Here is a 23,107-nt window from a genome sequence, read left to right on the forward strand (position 1 = left end):
AACATGGCAGAGGGCATTGCGCAGAGCTTGGTACCCATCCTTTCCAGTTGTAAGTGGTGGCCAACTCCATGACAGCACTTGTGGACCCGTCCACGGTGCACAGTCTGGTGGTTGCTCTTTCAGTTTCCACTGCAGCACAAGCAGAAGCCATCTAACATCTCAGAGCTGCAGTGCATGCTCAGATGGAGGTCATGAGATCCATGCTTGCTGCCATGCAAGCTCAGACTGCTGCCATCATGGCTGCGATCTCAGTGCTCGAAGGGGCTTGCAGGTTCTTATGGCAGTACAGCAATCTGTCCTCCAACAGATTATTAGGATTGATGAGGTTCCACTCTGTGGCACTGGCAGTGGCAGCATGGAACACAAACCTACTGCCCTCTCTCTGGATGACAGCATTCATACTCCCTCCACTACCACTTCACCAGTGCTTTGCTGTTGCCTTTCTGGTAGCCAGCCCAGGTTGCTGCCACTGATACCAAGATGATGCAGTCTGAAGCTGGGCTTTCTAGGCCCAGAAGTGCTCAAGGGAATCCTGCAAGGCTATCTGCAGTTTCCCCAAGTGAAAGTCAGCAGCCCTCCACCAGCCACTGGTGTAGCACTGCATAGGAACACTAGGACAGGCAAGTGCATCCGCACGACAGGCACTAAGGGAATGCACAAGGGTAAATAGTTCATTTTTCTTCGTATAACAGGATGTGTTTTTGAATAAAGATTTTATGGAAAGATCATTGTCAGTGGCTTCTATTGCAGGATCTTGGCCAAGGGGATGCTGTAATGCTAAAGTGGGGAATGGTAGAGCCATGCTAATGAAGGGATGCTCCCTTAATGGAATCAGAGTCTTAGCAGGCACTCTCAGACTGTCCTTCTGGAGTGAAGGGGTCCTGTTTTCTTCTTCGTCTCCTCCTCCCCCTTTGTCTCAACAACAACTTGTATTTATATAGCATCTTTAATGTATTAAATCATCCCAACGTGCTTCACAGGAGCGTTATAAAGTAAAATTTGACTCAAAGCCTCCTCCTCCTTCATCCCCGTTTCCTGCTCCCCCTTTTCCAAGGTGGCCTCCAGATGCCTAATGCAAATTGCTGCACGCTCGTGATGGCATGGTTGTGGAGGACACAGTAGACCACCACGGACTTGGAGACATGTTCCGGCAGCTATTGGAGGACTCTTCTGGTGTCTGCATGACTTTCATTTTCCACCCGTTGTTCTCACATGGTTGGATGGCAGAGAGCAGGGGGGGGAGGGCGGGGGGTCATCAGCCAGATGTAGAGGGAGAAGCCTTTGTCTCCAAACACACTGGTTCTTCTTGGAGGCCCGAAGACAGCAGGAACAGCAGACTGCCTCAGGATGTAGGCATCATGGCTGCTGCCATGAAAGCAGTCATGCACTGACATAATAGTTTTTGCAAGGTTGCACACTAAGGGAATGATCGCCTTTGCGGTTCCTGTACCTCTCCATGTTGACATGGTGGGCCTGGAGAGCCACGTGTGTGCAGTTGATGGCTCCCTGCACCATTGGGAATCTCGCTATCCTGGCAAATACACATGACTGCACATCCTGCTTCTCTCTGCTTAGAGAGAAAATGATGTATTCGCCTCTCTTCATCTCCATCACCTCCTGGATGCATCGATGAATAGTGTACTGGGTGATGTTATGTCGCCTGCTTCTGCCCGAATTGATCCAGTTGTGTCAATATTTAATGTAACTGTGACTTTTACTGTCACTGGCAGTGCTGTCCTCAGCCTGGTATGAGGTTTCAGGTCTTCTTGAAGGAGGTGGAACAGTAATGTGTTGCTCAGTCTTTGCTCCTGGCTGAGGTAGAGATATGAGAAGTGCTCTCTGAAAACTTGAGGTGGATAGGGCTTTCAGTGGAGAGCCCTCCTCCTCCTCTGCAGTGCTTCCCTGCTCTGCAGCCTCTGCTCCATTTGTTGGTCATGATGCAGTCCCAGAGACAATGCAACTAGAGCCCCCGTACTGCTTGCAGACGTTTTGATGTGCACAGGTGATCAAATCCTTTGCACTCCCTGAATGGATACCCCAACTTGCCAAAAGACCTCCCAAAACAAACCACTGTACCTCCACAAATTTTACCAAGGCAGAAATAAGTCAAAAGCATCTCACTGCAAGTTGGATGCCTGACCCTTTAAATAGCACTAGAGGTGGAGTCTCTTGTGCAGCTGAATTCAGCTAAGAGTGATTACTACATGCGTACACGGGATAGGCTTTGAAAATATGTGGCAAATCAGCTGAATGGTGGCTGATTGACGTCATGAACGATCATTCTTGCTGCTTCCAGAGCACGCACGGGATGCCTGGACTAGTGCCCTGCCCAATATGGAGCACTGTGCGGGCCATGCCGCACGTGTGTCGTGTGCCTTTTCCTTCCTTCGGGGCCACCAAAGCGGCGGCACTAGCTATGCTACAGAGTCCAATTTTGTGGTCTTAATATGTAAACAACCACTGCAAACCAGAAAGTCTAAATAAATTCTGTGGTATGATTATAGGACTAAGGGACAACAGGTAAAACATTACAGCAAGTGGGCTGAATTTTACCAGCCCTCTGGAGACAGTCTAGGAGGCGGGAGACCTCGGAAAATGGTGGCAGAAGGCATCAGGAGGAGAACCCAACGTCTTCCTGCTGCCATGGAATACTACCAGCGGTGGGAATCTAAGCGGCATGGCCACCCACCGACTGGGGCGGGCAACGAATGAAACCAATTAATTGCCCAATTAAGGACCACTTCCTACCCATACCGGCACTTTACTAGCATCAGAAGGGGCCGCTGTCAAGTGGGGAGACCACCAGGTAATAAGCTCTGGCAGCCTCCCAGCGAGTTCCCGTGGGGGGGGGGCGGGGGGGAGGGAAGAGGGCTCTTTTATGGCTGCTCTCTAACCCCATAGCTACAGCCCCACCGCTGGAGGGTGCACCCCTCCCAAACAGCGGGGCATGCCTGCCTGGCCCCAGCTTCATAAAAGAAACTTACCTTCGAGGGTGCCTCAGCATGGAGGTGTCCTCTTCTTCCTGAAGCCTCGGCAGCGGCTGTCGAGTTGCGGGCCAGCACCTCCGGGAGGTGGGCTGCCGTCCTCAATTGGACAGCAGTCCCAGCAACGGCCTCTTAATCGGCTGCCACCAGTTAAACCCTGCCCAGGGTCCTGCTGTTCCCGTGGCGTCGGGTCCCACTTTCGATCCCAGCTGGGGGACCACTTACCTTCTTGGAAAATTCAGCTTTATATATTGATTACTCATTGCGGGGCACTATACAGCTGTGAATGTGAACACAGTCATGAAATAGGAAATGCTTACTACATTATGTTGCACATACCTCGGAAGTGAGGTGATTTTACCCCATTTCTCAATACAAAATCTTCGGGGTCCATTACTGCCACGTAGCGATGCAAAACCTTCATAGGGTATACTTGATGTACCCGTGACAAACTGGCAAAGAAATACAGTATTAGGTAACATTAGCACGTACATAGATGCTTAGTACAGTATCTCACTAAGGTAATTGGTTTTACTGTACCTGTAACAATCTTAATCTTTGCTCATTGTTAAACCTTTCCACTGCAGCCCAAAACCACCTGATCACTATATGGTTGTCATGGTACCCTTTGGAAAAATAAATGAACATGTATAAGATGCTGAGTTTTCCAAGCTTTAACCTAATACGGTGATTAAAATAATTCAAATCATCTCACCTCCTCTGTACTCTGTATTGTTTCTCCAATCACTTAAATCAATCTCTGCTGTACCAGCAATCACTAATTCTAATTCCCGTGCATCAAACACAGATACAAGCCGAGCATCCACCACCTAGAACAAGTAACTGCCATTAATTAACAGCGTAACACCAATTGAAATAACAGCCGGAAAGTTATCCGGGCGACGGGGGTCTTGCCCACCGGCAAATGCACTGGCGAGAGCCCCGCGTCGCCTCTTCTGGGGAAGGCCCACCAGATCAAGTGCCAATTAGGCACTTCAGTGGACAGCAGCGAGCCTTCTCTGGGATCAAGGACCCTGGTGGCAGAAGTCCCGCCTGCTGATATCTGCCAGCCAATCAGCGGCTGGCAGCTCTTTAACTGAGCAGTGCCACCGCGGAGGCAGTGGCTGCTGCCGGTAGAGCATTCACCCAAGGCCTTGGACCCAGGTCACAGGTAAGTCTCAGCGGGAGGGGTTTCGCAAGAGCTATCTGCCCTTCATCCTATCAAATCATCACATAGAAGAGAGACAGCAATGATAACTTTCTTTGCAGCCGTGTTTCCTTTACCTCCCATGTTCCCTCTCACATCTAGGGATGCACAGATTTATAAGCTCTTTTGAAGAAAAAAAGGACACCAGACATTTTAGGCAAGGTGTCCCGTTATGATGACAATCATGTAAATGAAGCTACAGTGAAATTTGGCATTCTCTATCCCAATAATTATTTGTATAAAATGATATATCTTGGTGGGGAGTGGTAGGGGGTGGGGCACTGTGTGGTCTGATTTCACAAAGACATCGGCTGAATTTTTAAAGCTCACTGCCGGCGTTGGGCACACGCGAGATGTACACCACTGAGCCGACGCGATATTTAGCGCGGCAGCTCATTTACATGGAGGGGGCGGAACACATGCCCCCGATGACGTAGAGGAGGCGGGCGCTCCGTCCCTGGCAACGGTATCCGGTGCCACTGTGCAGGCGCTGGTGCCATTTTTAAAGGGCTTCAAGCCCTTCAGTTAGATATAAATGTTTAAAGGTCCTGGTCTCCAAGAAATAAAATTACAATTTTAATAGCACTTTGATTCCCTTCTCCCACCCCCGCAATGAGTAATCAATATATAAATTGTCCTCTCCCCCCAAAAAACAATTTATTGCAATCCCGAACCTCCCCCCCGCACTTTATTAACGTTGACCCTAAACCCCTTCCCATCATCCCCTCATCCCCTCAACCATTAGGAAGAGTTTTCCCCGCTCCCCCCCTCCAGCCGCCCTAAAAACTTCACTCCTCCCCCCTCCCCACCAGTGTGCCGCCTTGGATTGCTGAACAGAGATCCGAAGGCATGGGGGTTCCAGCAACTGGCCGGAATATTGGCGTGGGACGGCCATCCCAACGAGGTAAGTAATTATTCATCTAATTTAAATTGATTAACATATTATAATTAGGTGCCTGTCGCTGAGCGGGGGCGGTGGGGTGGGGGGCAATACCTCTCCCGGAGGTATTTTCCAGACCCCACCACCACAATCCCCGACATTGGGTGGTTTGTAAAATCCAGCCCATGGATACAAGATGTAGTATGAGGACCTGGAGCAATAAAAACAAATCTACAAAGAATTGTCAGATTATCAACATTCCCCTTTTCATTTTATGTATTGTACATCTGCTATCCTTACCTCATAGAAGCCGCGTACTAAACTTTCTGTTTGTTGCACAACACCCCTCTCAATGCGCCATTTTACCATCTTTTCAATGTATTCTTTCTTGTTTTTTTCTACAACAGGGATGTTTGCTCCACCTGGCTTCAGCTCTCTCTCTGTAATCTATTCCAAAGAAACAATCAATAATTTCTACCCATGAAGCAACTGAATTTCAGTTCATTATAAACCTATAACATTGTTTAGCTTTACAGTCCTAAAAACAAGCATCAAAAATACACCCGATTGTGATACAGCAATATTAGCAATTGTGGCCATTGAAGGATAATCTGATCAATTAAGTATAAAAACTAAACACTATTCAGATTACCACTGCCAGGAATTACGGAAATTTCTCAATGAAAATGTTGCAAGTAAATAATTATCAAGGTTTAAGCTAAAAGCATTTGTTTACTGATACCCCAGAAAACAGATCTAGGTGACGCTGTTCACATTTGGTCAAGAAGTTTAACTTTGGCTAATTCATTTTTTTAGTCTCAACTGGTGAGATTGAGTTATTGCCTGTGATTGTGATTGTGTTATGATTGAGGGTATTGTGATACATTTAAGAGAGGAGGAGGGAAAATGGGGAACTATAGGCTAGTTAGCCTGATATCAGTCGTAGATGAAATGCCAGAATCTATTATTAGGGATGTGATAATAGGGCACTTAGAAAATCATAATAAGATTTAAGCAACGTCGACACAGATTTACAAAAGGGGAATCGTCTTTGACAAACCTGCTAAGAGTATTTTGAGGGTGTAACTAGTAGGATGGGTAAAGGGGAGCCAGTGGATGTAGTGTATTTAGATTTTCAAGAAGCATTCGATAAGGTGCCACACAAGAGCTATTTACATCAAATTAGGACTCACGGAATTGGGGTAATATATTTGTATGGATTGAGGGTTGGTTACTGGACACAAAACAGAGTAGCAATAAACGGGACATTTTCCAGTTGGCAGGCAATAACTAGTGAGGTACCGCAAAGGACTCGGGCCTCAGCTATTTACAATCTATATTAATGACTTAGCTGAGGGGTCTGAATGTAATGTATCCAAGTTTGCTGATGATACAAAGTTTGGTGGCAAAGAAAGCAGTGAGGAGGATGCAAGTGGCTGCAGAGAGACATAGATTGATTGGGTGAGTGGGCAAAAACATGCCAAATGGAATACAATGTGGCCAAGTGTGAGATTATCAACTTTGGGAGGAAAAATAAAAAAGCAGAATATTTTTTGAACGGTGAGAGACTAGGAAATGTTTGCATTCAAAAGTACTTGGGTGTCCTTGTACATGAATCACTGAAGATTAACATGAAGGCACAGTACGCAATTAGCAAGGCAAATGGTGTGTTAGCCTTGTTATAAAGGGATTGGAGTATAAGAGTAAAGAAGTCTTACTACAATTATACAGGGTATTGGTGAGGCTACACTTGAAGTGCTGGGCTAGATTTTGTCACTTGGCGGGGCTCCCGGCGCCGGGCGGAAAAAGCGAGGGGAAACCCATCTCGTCCTTTCTGAGCCTCCCCACAAAGCAATTTAATGGCACTAAGTGCCTGGCGCTGGGATCTCCATCCCTTTAGAGACAGGGTTCCTACCTCCAAGAGCTGCTGTCCAATCAGAAAGCTGGCAGCTCTGTAGTATTGGCAGCGTCACTGGGAATGGTGGCCACTGCCGGTACTACAAGAGGCCTTGGACCCAGGCTCAGCACTGGTGCCCAGACCCAAGGTAAGTGAGGCGGGGTCACCAGGGCCTGCCAGTCTGGGCAACCATAATTAAGAGGGAGACGAATCTGTTCCATGTCTTCTTTCCTGGATTAAATGGTACATTTAGAAAGCATTTTAGTTTAGCTTTGTGGTGCCTTATATTACACTTACATTTTGAACTACTCTGTATTCAACTTAAGCATTTTAAAAATGGGGGCCAGGTTGGTTGTTTGGGGGTGGGGTGTGGGTGGTGGTGGTAGTGGTGGTGGCAGCAGGGGGACGTGGAGAGATCTGGTAACCAGTGCGAGAAGGTGAACCACTTTGAAATTGATACATCATTTATTTGACAAATATCATCTCAATTCCCAGTGTAAAAGAAATTATATCGTTTGTCACACCTTCTTGTAGTTTTTCATAAATTGCCTAAAGGATTTCCACATCTACACTGTAAGGTAGTTAATGTTTCAAAATATTTGGCTCATGAATATGACATTGGGAGAAGAAAGAAATGAATTGGAGCAATTATGCAATAGATTGAAAAAGATATGATTTTTATTTTCTAGTTCTCTTATTTGTAAAATTTGTAGTTTGATCAAAGAAAAAAAACATACAGTCCTGCTGTGATTTACAGAAATAAATAAAAGGGGCTATTCTAAGATTCTCTAATTCCAGCAGGGATCGCAAGAATTGCAGGTGAAAGAATTGGGGCTAAGCAGTTGTAGTCCTGTATCTGATCCATACTCCCTGAAACCACCTCTTCCCTACTGGGACTATAGGATAATGTGTACTTTATTACACATTTCTTAAATAAATGTTTTCATCTATTAACCAAAACTAACCAAATGCTTTGTGATAATACCTTCAAGAAGTTCTAGTTAGGAATCAAACCAGATATGGTTCATGTGCAATCAAAACAGCAAGTGCTGGAAATACTCAGCAGGTCTGGCAGCATCTGTGGTGAGAGAAGCAGAGTTACTCACTCTAACCTGTCTCCCTCCGAACTTGCTGCACTCCATTCTCTCAGGTCTAACCCTGATATTGTGATCTTTAAAACTCTGCTTCTCTCTCCACAGATGCTGCCAGACCTTCTGAGTATTTCCAGCATTTTCTGTTTTTATTTCAGATTTCCAGCATCTGTGGTATTTTGCTTTTATGATGGTCCATGTGTAATTGGCAGACTCTGTTCCTTTTGGAGTCACTTATAAGCTATTATATAATATATAAATATCTGGATTGGGTATATATAAGGTATTATAGGGTGTTATTCCATCCTAGCTAAATTTGCAAGAAAGAAACATGTTCCAGAAATGCAAGCAGAGATGAAACAGAGCAAAGCAGCACAGTTTGCTACAAATACAATCAGAATTTTAAAAAAAAATTCACACCAGTAACCAGCCTGTCAGATGTGGTTGTCCCCAAAAAGGTTTAGTCGTCCACATAGAATATTAAATCTGAAAACTGATTAAGTATATGTAAGAATCGCATTGATTTATCAGAAAACTTTGGTAGAATAGTTTTGCTTAAATTTAACACTGCCATGTTTTCCTAATTCAATTTTATAAGCATAAGCGGTGTCAAATTGGATTAATTGAGTTAAATTGCAAAGCATTATTTCCATCTGTCAATCCACTTAATAGTTGTTCAGGGTGCTTCATTGTTAAGTATAGATATTAAACACTGAATATGCTGTTTATTTACATATATACAATTTCTTCTATGTGAGGTACTGGGTTACATTAGCACAATACAACACGAAAGAGGTTGTATTGTTGCTGGGTAAGACATTGTACAGATCTCTAGATCTCTAGTCACCTAATTATTGCCTTTGAGAGGGGACGAAAGTGAACAAAGATGATTCTGATTGTTTAGAATCTAATTTATAAGAAAAGACTAAAGAAGTTGAACTTGTTGCATGGTGATCCAATTGAATTTATCAAAATTATGAAGAAGTTGGCAGAATTGTTCCAGGTAAAGTATTCACTATGTGGTGAAGGGTTTAAATATCAGAGGATATACATTAATATTAGAAAGTAAGGGGTAAGAAGATTAATAGAGTTGTGGAATAGGTTACCAGGAAAGGCTAATGGAGGGGTTGGCTGTGATAGGATAATGCAAGAAACTGCCGGCATAAAAGATAAGTCTGATGTGCAAAAATAAATTTGAAAAATCAGTGATCTAACATTGAGCTTACTTTATGTATGGCTCATATAGTAACATTTTCGTCTCTTAATGAGATATTAATTTTACCTGCATAGCAAAGAAATCATAATTCATTTCAATATCATTGATACCCAAAAATGATTGATTTAAAAAGCTTCACCCAGTTAGCCCACCTGACCAAAGACCTCTTCATTCACAGTAAATGTTAGGTCTAAAATATCACTGATGTCATTGTCTTTCATCCACTGTAGACTCTGATGAAATTCCTCATCCAAATATTCGAGGTCACTCAGATCACAGGATCTGGCAAGAACAGGCAAACATGTAGGGAATGTCTAATATGCTCAATAAGTTAATTAGAAACAGTATCACCATAATATGATCTATTAATTAGCTCAATTACATTTATGCATACGATGAGGGCTTATTCAAGCAAAAATGTTATAATGTCCTAAAGCATCCAAATACTAAGATATCAATATTTTTTCAAATGTGTACCATGGATTCTAAAGGATTTTTCATTTCAAGAATGTTTAAAAGAACAAAATTATATGATTCAGATAGACTCATATATATTAAAACTTTTCATGCATGCATAACTTCTACATGGAATTTTCATGTGATGATTTCTTTAAAAACCTGTGTTCTTTTTAACATAGAAAATATTTTGTTCGGTATAACTATCCTCTAGACTCATTTCTATCATTGAGAATACTTCGATCAATTCAAGTGTTAGCTGTGTTTCAAATGGAATTTGCAAGGACAAACTGTCTCTCATAAGCTAAAATAAATTTCTGCCCTTCAATCTTAAGATAAAACTACTTTCCTAACATAAAGCCCTATACACTAACCTAAACTAAGCTATGATCTCAGTCTCAGCAGAAACAGTACAAATTATTATAAACTTGCAAAATACAAGGACAACTTTTCTGCTCTCCAGATTCTTAATGTGGCATAACTGTACAGATTTGAACAAGTATCCTCTGAATACGAGGGAGGAGGTGGGCCATGTGACAAGAGTGACAGCAATGAGGAGGTGTGGTCTCGTTTATTCACAGTCAATATTAAGAAAGAGGGATAATCCGATCATAAGGCAATTATTCCTGACTGAACCTTTCCAGGACATCCATTACATAGGGCGACAACAGCTACAACTATTTCCATTTTTATTGCATCTCTCACATAGAACAACATATGAGCAGGAAACTCAAACTTAAAAACTAACCTATGTTTAGGTCTGAATGTAATTTCTGTAACATTTCAGTTCTTGCCATACAATGGGATTAACTTTTCACATCAGTGAAATGGCAAAGATTCCCATCTCAGTCTCCTCAGACAACTTTTTAAATAAGAAACCTCCAATTTTTATGCATAACTAAGGAACATAGGAACAGGAGTAGGCCATTTAGCCCCTCAAGCCTGTTCCACCATTCAATGAGGTCATGGCTGATCTGCGACCTAACTCCATATACACGCCTTTGCCCATTATCTCTAAATACCTTTGGTTAACAAAAATTCATCAAACTCAGATTTAACATTTACAACTGATCTAGCATTAATTACCATTTACGGAAAAGTGATCCAAACTTCTACCACCCTTTGGCCGGTATTTTATGTGACCCCCACTAAGGCAGAGTCGGAGGCGGGGTGGCACAGAGTATTGCGAGGGGTGGCGGGGTGTGGGAGTGGAGCGCAGAGGGCCCGTCGTCTCCCCATCACCATGCAATCTTCCCAGGAGTGAAACAGGCCAACGATAACCTTCCCACCCAGAGGCCAAATGAGGCCCTTAAGGGCCTCTTCCCGCTGCCCTGAGATCTTACTAATGGCAGGCGGTGGGGAGGGCGTCTTGTAACATGAGGTGTACTCCCTGCATACTTTGGGGGGGGGGGGGGTTCCACAGAGGAACCCTGCTGGGAACCAATTTACCCCCTGGGACTCCCCCTCCCTCTGGACTGCATGGCCATCTCCCCAAAGCCCCTCGCCGGGGACCTGGATAGGCCCGAGCGGTTCCGCCTCACTTACCTGAGGTCCAGGGTTCCAGCGCTAGGCCTGGATCCAAGGCCTCTGCAGTACTGGCAGCAGCTACCGCTCCCAGTGGCACTGTCAATACTGCTGAGCTGCCGCCCTCTGAGTGGCCAGCAACTCTTGGATCCGGGATCCCCATCTTTAAAGGGACAGGGATCCCGGCTCCTGAAACTTAGATTTAAAAAGACCGGAAGATCACTCCAGGGGAGCACGAAAAGGCAGAGGGGGGCTTTCCCCGCCTTTTTGGCCCAGCACCAGGAGCCCCGCCTCTAACACAAAATCCAGCCCTTTGTATGTAAAAGTGTTTTCTTATTTTACTTCTGAAAGCTCTGGCTCTAATCTTTGGACCATGCTCGCTAGTCTTAGGCTTCCCAAACAGCTGAAATAGTATCTCTCTATTTACCCTATCTGTTTCCCTTAATATGTTGAAAATCTTGATCAAATCAGCCTTTAACCTCCTAAATTCCAGCGAGTACAATCCTAGTTTGCACAATCTCTCCTCATAATTTAACACTTGGAGTCCAGGGGCTGGATTTTTCATAGAGGAGGGAAACAACAGCTGGGTCTGGTTCTGGGTCAGAAACCCGCCTCCGGTGGGAAACTGATTCAGATTGCAATTTTCAAATGAGTAAGCCCTTAATTGGTATGAAGACCGGTTTCCATTCCACTCAGAGCCAGTGGGATTGAAAATGAGGTAGGTCAGATCAAGTGTGGGGGTCATGTAGACACCCCACGGCAGCCATCACTGAGGCTGCTGGTTGTCCTGAGGGAGAGATCTGTGTTTTGTGCCAAAACCTTGCACTTCACCAATGGGAAGTGAGATGTCAAAGGGGAGCTGAAGACCTGTCACTAGGGGCAGGGCTGACCATCACTTCATTGATACCGACCTGGATCTAATGCTGGAGGCAGTGAAGGAGGTCCTCTTCCCAGAGGGTGGCAGAAGGAGGCCACCTTGTTGTGCAGCAGGGGCACCTCTTTGTTCAGTGTTATTCCCCTCCTGTCCCCTCTTCCTCCTCCTCTCTTACCTCCGGCTTCTTTCCCTGATGAGCTATCTCCTTCCAGGTCCTCAAGGTCCACACCTCTCTGGAGAGCCATAGGAACATAGGAAATAGGAGCAGGAGTAGGCCATTCCGGCTCTTTGAGCCTGCTCTGCCATTCAACTAGATCATGGCTGATCTTCTAATTCAACACCATTTCCTGCACTATCCCCATATCCCTCGATTCCTTTCTTCTTCTTCTTCGGCCTCCTTGTCTCGAGAGACAATGGGTAAGCACCTGGAGGTAGTCAGTGGTTTGTGAAGCTGCACCTGGAGTGGCTATAAAGGCCAATTCTAGAGTGACAGACTCTTCCACAGGCGCTGCAGATAAAATTGGTTGTTGGGGCTGTTACACAGTTGGCTCTCTCCTTGCGCTTTTTTCCTGCCAACAGCTAAGTCTCTTCGACTCGCCACTCTTTAGCCCCACCTTTATGGCTGTTTGCCAGCTCTGGCGATCACTGGCAACTGACTCCCACGACTTGTGGTCAATGTCACAGGACTTCATGTCGCGCTTGCAGACGTCTTTAAATTGGAGACATGGACGGCCGGTGGGTCTGAAATCAACGATGAGCTCGCTGTACAATGTGTCCTTGGGGATCCTGCCATCTTCCATGCGGCTCACATGGCCAAGCCATCTCAAGCGTCGCTGGCTCAGTAAGTGTGTCAATGCTGGGGATGTTGGCCGCCTTGAGGACTTCTGCGTTGGAGATACGGTCCTGCCATCTGATGCCAAGGATTCTCCGGAAGCAGCGAAGATGGAATGAATTGAGACATCGCTCTTGGCAGCAATCCTGTCTCTGCAGATACTCTGTGTGGGATGTTAATGCAGCATCGTCAGCAAAGAGGAGTTCCCTGATGAGGACCTTCCGTACTTTGGTCTTCGCTCTAAGACGGGCAAGGTTGAACAACCTGCCATCTGATCTTGTGTGAAGGAAAATTCCTTCTTCTGAAGACTTGAACGCATGTGAGAGCAGCAGGGAGAAGAAGACCCCAAACAGAGTAGGTGCGAGAACACAGCCCTGTTTCACGCCACTCAGGATAGGAAAAGGGTCTGATGAGGTATCGCTATGCTGAATTGTGCCTTTCATATTGTCATGGAATGAGGTGATGATACTTAGTAGCTTTGGTGGGCATCCGATCTTTGCTAGTAGTCTGAAGAGACCACATCTGCTGACGAGGTCAAAAGCTTTGGTGAGATCAATGAAAGCAACGTAGAGGGGCATCTGTTGTTCGCGGCACTTCTCCAGTAGCTGGCAAAGGGAGAACAGCATGTCAATGGTGGATCTCTCTGCTCGAAAGCCACACTGTGCCTCAGGGTAGACAGGCTCAGCCAGCTTCTGGAGCCTGTTTAAAACGACTCGATAACCCCATATCCCCTTGATGCCTTTAATATCTAGAAATCTATCAATCTCTGTCTTCAACATACTCAATGACTGAGCCTCCACCGCCCTCTGGGGTAAAGAATTCCAAAGATTCATCACCCTCTGAGTGAAGAAATTCCTCCTCATCTCAGTCCTAAATGGCCTAACCCTTATTCTGGGACTGTGTACCCTGGTTCTAGACCCCCCCCCAGCCAGGATAACATCGTCCTGCACCTGTTATGGAGAGCGCAGCAGACCACCACAATGACCGAGACCCTTGCCAGAGAGTACTGGAGGGTGCCACCAGACCGGTCCAGGCACCAAAATTGCTTCTTCAGAAGCCGATGGCCTGCTCAATGGTTGGTCTGCTTAGGAGGTGGCATTGGTTGTATCACCTCCATGCTCTGTCTGAGGCCCTCATAGAGGGGTCAGTAGCCATCTCTTCAAGGGATTTCCCACACACTGTGGGGGGGATGGAGTGAAGATCTGAGGCAGCCTGGACTGGCAGAGGATGAAAGAGTTTGGCAACTGCCAGGAAAACGAGCTCTTGTTGTGGTTGCAGACCAGTCGAATGTTGAGGGAGTGGAAGCCCTTCCTGTTGATGGATTGCTGCCTTGATGGCCACACGGGCACAATTGATGATGCCCTGGAATCCTGCGATGGAGGCGGAATCCTATGCCCTCTGTGCCTGCGCAGGCCCATTTGTGTCAAAGTGGATGTAGTCTCTCACCCTCCTGAATATGGCATCTGTGACTTTCCTGATGGCATGATGAGCTGCTGGCTGTGAGATGCCCCCTAGGTCCACAGCTGATCCCTGGAATGACCAAGTTGCATAGAAATTCAGAGTGATGGTGACCTTGTCAGTTGCAGGTAAGCACCTGTCATGGGGGCCTCGAAGCCTCAGGTCATTGACGACCACAGCACACAGGTCCAAGATCATCAGCCTGGATAGAAATAGCCTCCTACGGCTCTGGTGCTCTGTCATTTGCAGGTGGCTGACTCTTGGGTGGTAGACCAAATGTGTTGGGTAGCACCTTCTTCTCCTTGCAGCCCTTTGCTGTGCTCCTCTGGCCTCCTGCTGTCCAGGAGGTTGCATCTGCTGAAGCTCATCCTGGCTGCTCTGTCCAATGTCAGAGTAGCCTGTTCCCATCTGAACTCCCTCAACTGGGCTTTGTGCCTTCGCCAGACCTTCCCCTACCAACACCAGCCGTACAAGTGATGCCAGTGGGCTTGTGTCGATCTCCAGATTCCTACCACTCACCACTAAGGAAAGCAAGTCTTGCAGCTTCAGCACTGGCCACTCTGTGACACTTTAGAAGCAGCTGTGCTTTATTTTGTGCCACTGCATTATTTTAATTAGCCCTTCCCATAGCCCTCATGGACCCCCGCAGTGTTCACAACATGAACACCCATCCTTCTCGTGTTCCAGGCATGGCATTCTCCCCATTCCCTTCCTTGAAAAATTGTAAACTGCCGCTGACAAGCCTGTTCATGAGCTACTCAATGAGCTCAACAGGCACTTAATTGGAGGCATGCGGGATTGCCCTTCCCTCCCTCCCGGTGTCCCTTTAAAAATGGTGTCGCATTCCAGAGGTGGCGGGACCCAGTGCTGACCTCTGAGAGCATGATCTGTAAATTGCACTTGCCCTCGCCCCCATCCGGCTTTAAAAATGAGGCCCCAGGTATCATTCTGGTAAATCTACAAATCTACGCTGCACTCCCTCTCAGGTCAATATTTCCTTCCTAAGATGTGGTGCCAAAACTGCTCACAGTACTCCAAGTGTGGTCTAACCAGGGCTTTGTACAGCTGAACCATAATTACAGCCCCCTTGTTTTCTAGTCCTCTAGATATAAAGACCAGCATTCCATTAGTCTTTTTGACTATTTTCGGTAGCTATTCATGACATTTAATGATCTATGTGACTGGACCCTCAAGTCGCTTTGGACCTCCACTGTTTCTTGCTTTTCGCCATTTAGAAAGGACCATGTTCTATATTATTTTAGGTCCAAAGTGGATAATGTCACATTTGCCTACACTGAAATCCATTTGCCACAGTTCTCCCCATTCACTTAATCTATTAATATCTCTTTGTAATTTTATGCTTTCATCTACGCTGCTTATAATGCTACCTATCTTTGTGTCATTGGCAAGTTTGGATATGTGGCTTTCTATTCCATCATCTAAGTCATTAATAAATATGGTGAACAGTTGAGGCCCCAACTCAGATTCTTGTGGGACACCACTAATCACATCCTGACAGAGTTCCTGCCCATTATCCCTACTCTCTGTCTCCTGTCACTCAGCCAATTTCTTAACCAGGTCAATAATTTTCCTTCAATTCCATGAGCTTCAACTTTAGTTAATAGTCTCTTATGAGAGACATTAATACATGCCATTTGGAAGTCCCTATAAATAACATCACAGACTTTCGCCTCTTAGTTATTTTTTTTTTAATTCGATCAAGTTCATCAGACCTACCCTTTACAAATCCATGCTAACGCTCCCTGATCAGCTGAAAATGTTCAAGGTGTTCAGTCATTCAATCCTTAATTATAAACTCTAGTAATTTCCAAACAGATGTTAGGCTAACTGGTCTATAATTCCATAGTTTCCCTCTTTCACCTTTCTTGAAAAGGAAGTGGCATGTGCAATCTTCCAAGCTAAAGGAACAGTTTCTAAATCGTGAGAACTTTGGAGTCTGCAATATTCTCACCTATTCCCTTTAAAACCCTGGGACAGAAAGTTACTACACCACAAAAACTTCCTCAAACAACAGGAAGACTTTTGCAAGGCAAAATAACCCAAAATGTCAAGGACCTGGTCAAAATGCATCAGCAATTTGAGATCTCAATCATGTGCCTTAAACTCTTATTAGTTGGATCACAATGCTGCCATGGACTTCAAAAGCAAAATGCTGATCACTGTGCAGATGAGAATTTTTTTTCCTAATTCAAACAAATCAATTACTTTTGCAGTTTCACTCTGCAGTTAGCTCCTTACATGCATTCTAACCTTCTGGTTGTTCAACCTTTGGACTTTTCATAGATGTGAATATGGTTCATTTGTTGAACCAGCTGGAAGAGCACTTGAAACATTTTCTCTCTTCCCTCCATATAACATTGGAAAAAAGCATATCTGACTCCTAAAATAAATTCAAGGGAATATCAAATGAGACAGAGGTTTGAATTTAGGTGTCTTAATTCAGAATCCAATATTCTATTAGAGGGAGTCACCTTGTCTAAGTTGTATCCTTCTGTTTATGGCTATCGTGTCGGTTTATCTTAGAATTGTTTTCTTCATTTCTGGGATGTGGACATTGCCAGCAAGACCAGCATTTATTGCCTATCCCTAATTTCCCTTGAGAAATTGGTGCTGAGCCACCCTAAAATATAAAGCAAATATTTTGACTTACTTTTCCTCCAAAGTGCATCCAAAAATAAAGTGTAACTAAAATAAATGGGCTTTGCTGAATGGGAAATGCCACAATTTTTTTGGACCAATTTTATCTCCCTTTTCTTTCCTGAAACCATGGTGAGGTATGCTTCCAGAAGTGCCTCATCCACCGTGGGATGCATCACATTGAAGCATGATTGTATCCTCATTCCATAGTCATACACTTTCAAAGAAGATTTGTTACTTACCAATTAGGAGAGAGAACCCTGGTTGATTTTTCCATTCCTACCCAGGGGCGCTGAAGTTAATTTTAGCGTCCGTTACTACCAGACTTTGATCAAATCTAGGATCATGTAGCTGTGCCAGTGCTGGAGGGAGTGACTGATAAAAGTGATGGACGGGGTGCTGATCAAGCAGGCTGTAATGTCCTAGATGCTGTCAAGTTTCTTGAGTGTTGTTGGAGCTGCACTCATCCAGCATGAGTGGGTATTCCATCACACTCCTGACTTGTGCATCAGGGAGTCAGGAGGTAAGTTACTCACCGCAGAATACCCAGCCTCTTACCTTGTAGTCACATTTATGTGCCTGTTCCAGTTAAGTTTCTGGTCAATGGTAACCCCCAGGATGTTGATGAGGCGAACTGGACGATGGTAATGTGGTTGAATGTCAAGGGCAGATGGTTAGATTCTTTTTTGCTGGATATGGTCAATGTCTGACATTCGGGGCCTGGATTTTCAAATCGGGGTCAGGAACCAGATGCCTAGATAATTTCTGGGTCATGAACCTGTGCTGCGTCTGTGTTGCTCATGCAACACACTCTTCAAATGCTAATACCCTAATCGGATCAGAGGCAAGCTTGGCGCCCTATCAGTGGCATCGAGCTCTGCTAGGAGGTGGAAGATGCCTGTTGGAGCAGGAGCCTCAAAGGGAGACGGCAGCCATGACGGGATCTGCCGCTGACTTGAACAAGAAAGGAGGCAGGAATTTGCAGGACTAGAAGCCTCAGTGCACAGAGAATTAGCCAGACGGCCAGGCAAACAGTAAAGTGCCCGATCTCTCAGCGAAACACTTGGTGGCAAATATTTTTCCATTCCATAAAAAACAATTTGCAGCTCCCCATATTGAAACCGACAGCTGTGCACTAACATGCACCAGACTGTTTGGGTTTGGCGATTCCTGCTTTGATAATCACCTCCTGTCCCTGCCCGGCCAATTAACAAGCTCCTCAAGGAGCTAAATGGGCCATTAATTGGAGGCACGAGGTTTCCTGTTCCCTCCTGCTGCCCTCCCTTTGAAAATTGTGTCGCGGTCTGTAATCGGGATCCAGTGACGTCCTCCACGAACAGTATTTTCAATTTGCATATGCACCCTGCTCATCCCCTCCTGCAATTGACAATCCAGGCCTTTACTCATTACTTATCAGCCCAAGCATGAATGTTAGTCAGGAGTTGCTGCCTGCAGGCATGGACTGCTTCATTATCTGAGAAGTTGCGAATGAAACTGAACAGTGTGCAATCATCAGCGAACTTTCCCACTTATGATCTTGTGTTGGAGGGAAGCTGTAACTTAAAAGAATCTTCTAGATTGGGCTGGATTTTAAGGGCTCGCCTTGGCGTCTCGCAGTCGGCAGGCCATCAGGAAGGTCATGGATGCCATTTTCAGGAGGGCGGGGACTACATCCACTTTCACACAGATGGGCGTGCGCAGGCACAGAGGGCACTGGGTTTGCCTCCATCGCTGGATTCCTCCAGGTACAGAGCATCATTGATTGCGCCCATTTGGCGATCAAGACACCCAGTGACCAGCCAGTGAGATCCATCAACAGGAAGGGCTTCCACTCCCTCAACGTCCAGCTGGTCTGCAACCACAAGAGCTTCCTCCATGCGTGTGCTCGCTTTCCTGGCTGCTGTTATGACTCCTTCATCCTCTGCCAGTTCAGGCTGTCTCGGATCTTCACTCCATCACCCCAAAGTGCGTGGCTGGAACCAAAGGGATAAGGGAAACCCCTTGAAGAGAAGGCTACTGATCTCTCTACGGGATGCGATTCTAGTGCCTGGACCGGTTGGGTAGCACCCTCTAACACCCTCCTGCAAGGGTCGCTGTCATTGTGGTAATCTGCTGTGCACTCCATAACATGGCCCTCCAGAGAATTGTGGACTTTGAGGACAGTGAGGCCCTGGAAGGAGACAGCTCATCGGTGGAGGAGTGGGAGGTGAGAGAGGAGGAGGAAGAAGGGGCAGAGGGAGATAACATTGAACAGAGGGATGCCCCTGCTGTATGACAAGGTAGCCTCCTCCTGCCACCCTCCAGGAAGAAGACCACCCTGCTCTCCCTCTCGGCTTCCAGCATTAGATGCAGATCTTTCCAACCCTTAGCATCGGGCCTCCAGCTCCCTGTAACATCTTGCTTCCCTCTGGTGCAGTGGAAGGTTCAGATCTCTCCCTCAGGACAACGAGCAGTCTCAGTGATGGCTGCCATGAGGTGTCTACATGAGCCTTACACTTTATCTGACCCACCTCCATTTTCAATCCCACTGGCTCTAAGTGGACAGAGAACCAGTCTCCATACCAATTAAGGGCTTACCCATTTGAAAGTTGCAATCTGAATCAGTTTTCCACCAGAGATGGGTTTCTGACCCAAAACCAGACCGTTCCTATTTCCCGCCTCCGTAACGGAAATCCAGCCCTAGATGTCACTACTGATGGCTCCTTCCATCACTTTGCTGATAACTTGGAGTCAGCTAATAGTGCAATGGTGGCCATGTTAGTTTTATCATGCTTTTTGTGGATAGGACTTGCATAGAAAATATTGCACATTGCTGGGTAGATGCCAATGCCATAGCTGTACTATGATTTGGCTAGGGAAGCAGCCAGCTCGTACACAGGTCTTTAGTACTACAGCTGGAATTTTTCCTCAACCCATAGCCTTTGCTGTGCACAGTGTTATTCAGCTACGTCTTGTCACATGGAATGAATTGAAATGGCTGGACACTGGTACCTGTCTTAGTGGGGACCTCAGGAGGAGGTGGAGTAGAGTCAGTCAGTCAGTAATTTTAGTTGAAGTGACTTTCAAACACTTCAGCCTAGTCCCTTTCACTCATGCGCAGGGCTCCACCACAGTTGAGATGAGGATATTCATGGACCCTCCACTTCCTGTTAGTTGGATGGTTGTACACTATCACTCTCAATTGAATCTGGCATGGCTACCATCCTTTGCACTGTTTCATTGGTTGTGGGATCACTTAGCTCTGTATATAGCCTGCATTTGTTAGTATTTAGTATTAAGGTAACTCTGTAAAGTAGTTTATGTTAAGCTCATACCTTATTCTAAGATATGCTTGGGATTTGTCCTGGTACTCCAGGTTTGGTCTCCTGGCTTGAGGGTGATCAAGGAGTGCAAGATATGACAGGACATGAAATTACAGCTTTTGGTAGAATACAATTTTGCTGCTGCTGATGGTCCACAGCACCTCATGCTTGTCCAGTTTTGGCTAGATGGACCCTCAGAATGACCCACTTAGCACAGTGACACACAACATGGCAGAAAGGAGACTATCCTTACACGAATGTGTGGTAACCAATTCCATCAATTCTATTGTGGTCAGATGTGTTTGTGACAGGCATCTGTGCTTTTACTCCCCTCAGAGCTTCCTCCAAGTGATGGAAGTGTACAGTTGAGGGACAGATAGTAGGTAGTAATTGGATGCAAGACATCATAGGCTCTGGAGTCAACGTCGAAGACTCCCAGGGTCACGCTCACCTGAGTGTATATCAGTATGCACTCCCCCCGACAACATGGATCTATCCTGCCGATGGGATAGGGAGAGTAATGAAGGAGTCTGGGATGTTATCTGATAGCTATGAATCTGTGAGCGCAACTATGTCAGGCTGTTGCTCAACTATTTTGTTGGACAGTCTCCCAACTTGGGAACCAGCTCCCAGCTATTGAGGAGAACTTTGCAAGATCGACTGGTTTGAGATTGCCGTGTTCTGATTCTGAGACGGTCTCTGTGTTGTTACCGATAGGTCCATTTTCTTCTTGTTGAACGTTGTAGCCATTGTTTACAACCAGGCCACTTCAGAGCATTAACAGTTAACCATAGAGTGTGGGACTGGAGCCACATATAGGACAGACCAGGTAGGGATGGCAGGCTTTCTTCCCTGAAGGACATTTGTGAATCAGTTAGATTTTTACCATAATCGGAAGCTTTCCCACAAATTACCAGATTTAATAAAGTCAATTTCACAATTTTCCGTGGTGGATTTGATTTCACACCCTCTAGGTTGCTAATTCAGTACCATAACCACTTGTCTACGGTATCTATCATACTGTATAATGGGTTGACCAGTAGCTTCACTCACAGAAGAATATTTCAGCTCCTTTTTCTGCAATTGCTTCAAATATTAGTGCAGTTGTTGTTGCTAGGTAGTTGATTGTGGGCGATGCTAAGCCTTTCAATTCAAGTATAGGCATACTGTGTGATTAGATCAACTATATGTTAGATTGACCGCTGTTTTTGAATTTAATGGAGAGTTATTGAAAATCTGCTTGGTCCCAGTCACCTATCTTTTTCAAATTAGTGAATTGATCTGTAGCTTTCAAAGGTGGTCTTTCTGGCACCTCCAAAGGGAGTCAGTTAAATCAGATAGCTTCTATCATTGGTGAGCAAAGAAGAACCACTATGCAAGAAAATGACTTGCACCCTATTTAGCACAGGAGTTGCAACTTACTTATTTTTTCATACATGAGGACTGACCAAAGCTTAACGGCTATAAAGAATATACTGACTTGTTCTATTATTGCTTACACTAAACATTATCTAAAGCAATTACAGCCTAAAATAAGGACAAGTGTAGTGTTATTCAACCACAACTTGAAGACAAGGAGAATCGTGAAAAGGCAGAGGATAGAACCAGTCGCTGAAATAAACTGAAAAGGGTTTTCTTGTTACCTGGGCACAGTAGGAACTTTACCCAGATAACAGGGCAAGTGGAAGTACTTTGTGGGATGTAGGGGGCTAGGGCTCAATAGATTGAGTGGTCTGAAACATAGAAGTCAAAAATATTGGGCGAAAAATTAAAAGAAACCCCAAAATGTAGTGGTAAGGTCAATTTCATCTAGGTTTGTATGACAGTCATGAAATGCATTTTTCATTGTTGACAAAGAATTAAACTTTTCTTCCTGGTGATTAACATTTCTAGAAGCAACTATGGTGCAGCATCTGCTAAAAATAACTTTTTTAGCTAATGATATCCTGATCTTATCAGAAATCAATTTTAAGCACATTTTCCACATTTGAATCCAAAATTTTCCTATTGCTCAAACAGTTTCTTCCAATTTAATTGCAATGGGCGGAATCTTACACCCTTTGAAACATTTCAGGCGTTGGCACCATTTCTGGGTCCCAACCGCACATGGGTCAGAGGCACACTGACAGTTGCAATCTTCCAGGTGGTGGCCAATTAAGAGGCCACCTCCATGTTCGCCATCCAATTATAGATGGCAAGCAGGTTCGTGACGCGGGGGGCCCAAAAGGAGGGCCCGGGGCACTGGACGGATAGCAGCCCCGCCAGCAGAGGTAGGCACTACTGAAGCAGGTAGAGAGTGCAAGGACATCTCAAAATAGAGGCTGCAGCCCTTGCACTCTTGTGGCACATTTATGGGGCCGTTGACAGAAAGCTCCAATGGCCCTCCTGCCTGTCACTGGGAGACTGTTTCCAAGCTGTCGCCAGCCTTCCGACTCAGCAGGGGCTGGTCTGACACTCCAGGAATATCCCAATGGCATCAGCTACTGGCCCCCAGTTGGTTCCTTAACTGGCCTAATTAGCTATGTGCCACTGCTGGGCAAGTAGCCTCTGCCGCATTGACCCTGTCTCCGACAAGATCGCTTGGAGGTGGGAACGTGTCAGGCAGTTGTCCCGATGCGCAAGTTTCAAATTTTGCTCCCTGTCCCACCTCTGTGGGGCTGGGAAGATTCTACCCAATGTCTCAAAAAATTTCAATGGAGGAATGAGTTGGTACATAATTTGTAAATTA

The 23,107-nt window shown here is 45.5% G+C and overlaps 1 protein-coding gene across 15 annotated transcripts in view; it reads right to left on the reverse strand.

The window, feature by feature from the left end:
- Positions 1 to 23,107, reverse strand: part of hecw2b (HECT, C2 and WW domain containing E3 ubiquitin protein ligase 2b) — a 431,729-nt gene that overhangs the window by 23,661 nt on the left and 384,961 nt on the right. For 12 of the 15 annotated variants that reach the window (XR_010975402.1, XR_010975398.1, XR_010975400.1 and 9 more), the window contains 5 exons: positions 9,428 to 9,557; positions 5,372 to 5,518; positions 3,700 to 3,814; positions 3,525 to 3,610; positions 3,324 to 3,436 (listed from right to left, as the gene is read on the reverse strand). Coding sequence is in view for 5 of the 15 variants with exons in the window: in XM_068035669.1 (XP_067891770.1) it covers positions 3,324 to 3,436; positions 3,525 to 3,610; positions 3,700 to 3,814; positions 5,372 to 5,518; positions 9,428 to 9,557 (591 nt within the window). In the remaining 10 variants the exon portion in view is untranslated. Of the gene's footprint in view, positions 1 to 3,323; positions 3,437 to 3,524; positions 3,611 to 3,699; positions 3,815 to 5,371; positions 5,519 to 9,427; positions 9,558 to 23,107 lie in introns of those variants that run through there. The other 3 variants (XM_068035672.1, XM_068035673.1, XR_010975407.1) reach the window with 3 other exon arrangements.

The sequence above is a fragment of the Heterodontus francisci genome, chromosome 7 (genome assembly GCF_036365525.1).
Source record: "Heterodontus francisci isolate sHetFra1 chromosome 7, sHetFra1.hap1, whole genome shotgun sequence".
In the NCBI taxonomy this organism is placed as follows: Eukaryota; Metazoa; Chordata; class Chondrichthyes; order Heterodontiformes; family Heterodontidae; genus Heterodontus; species Heterodontus francisci.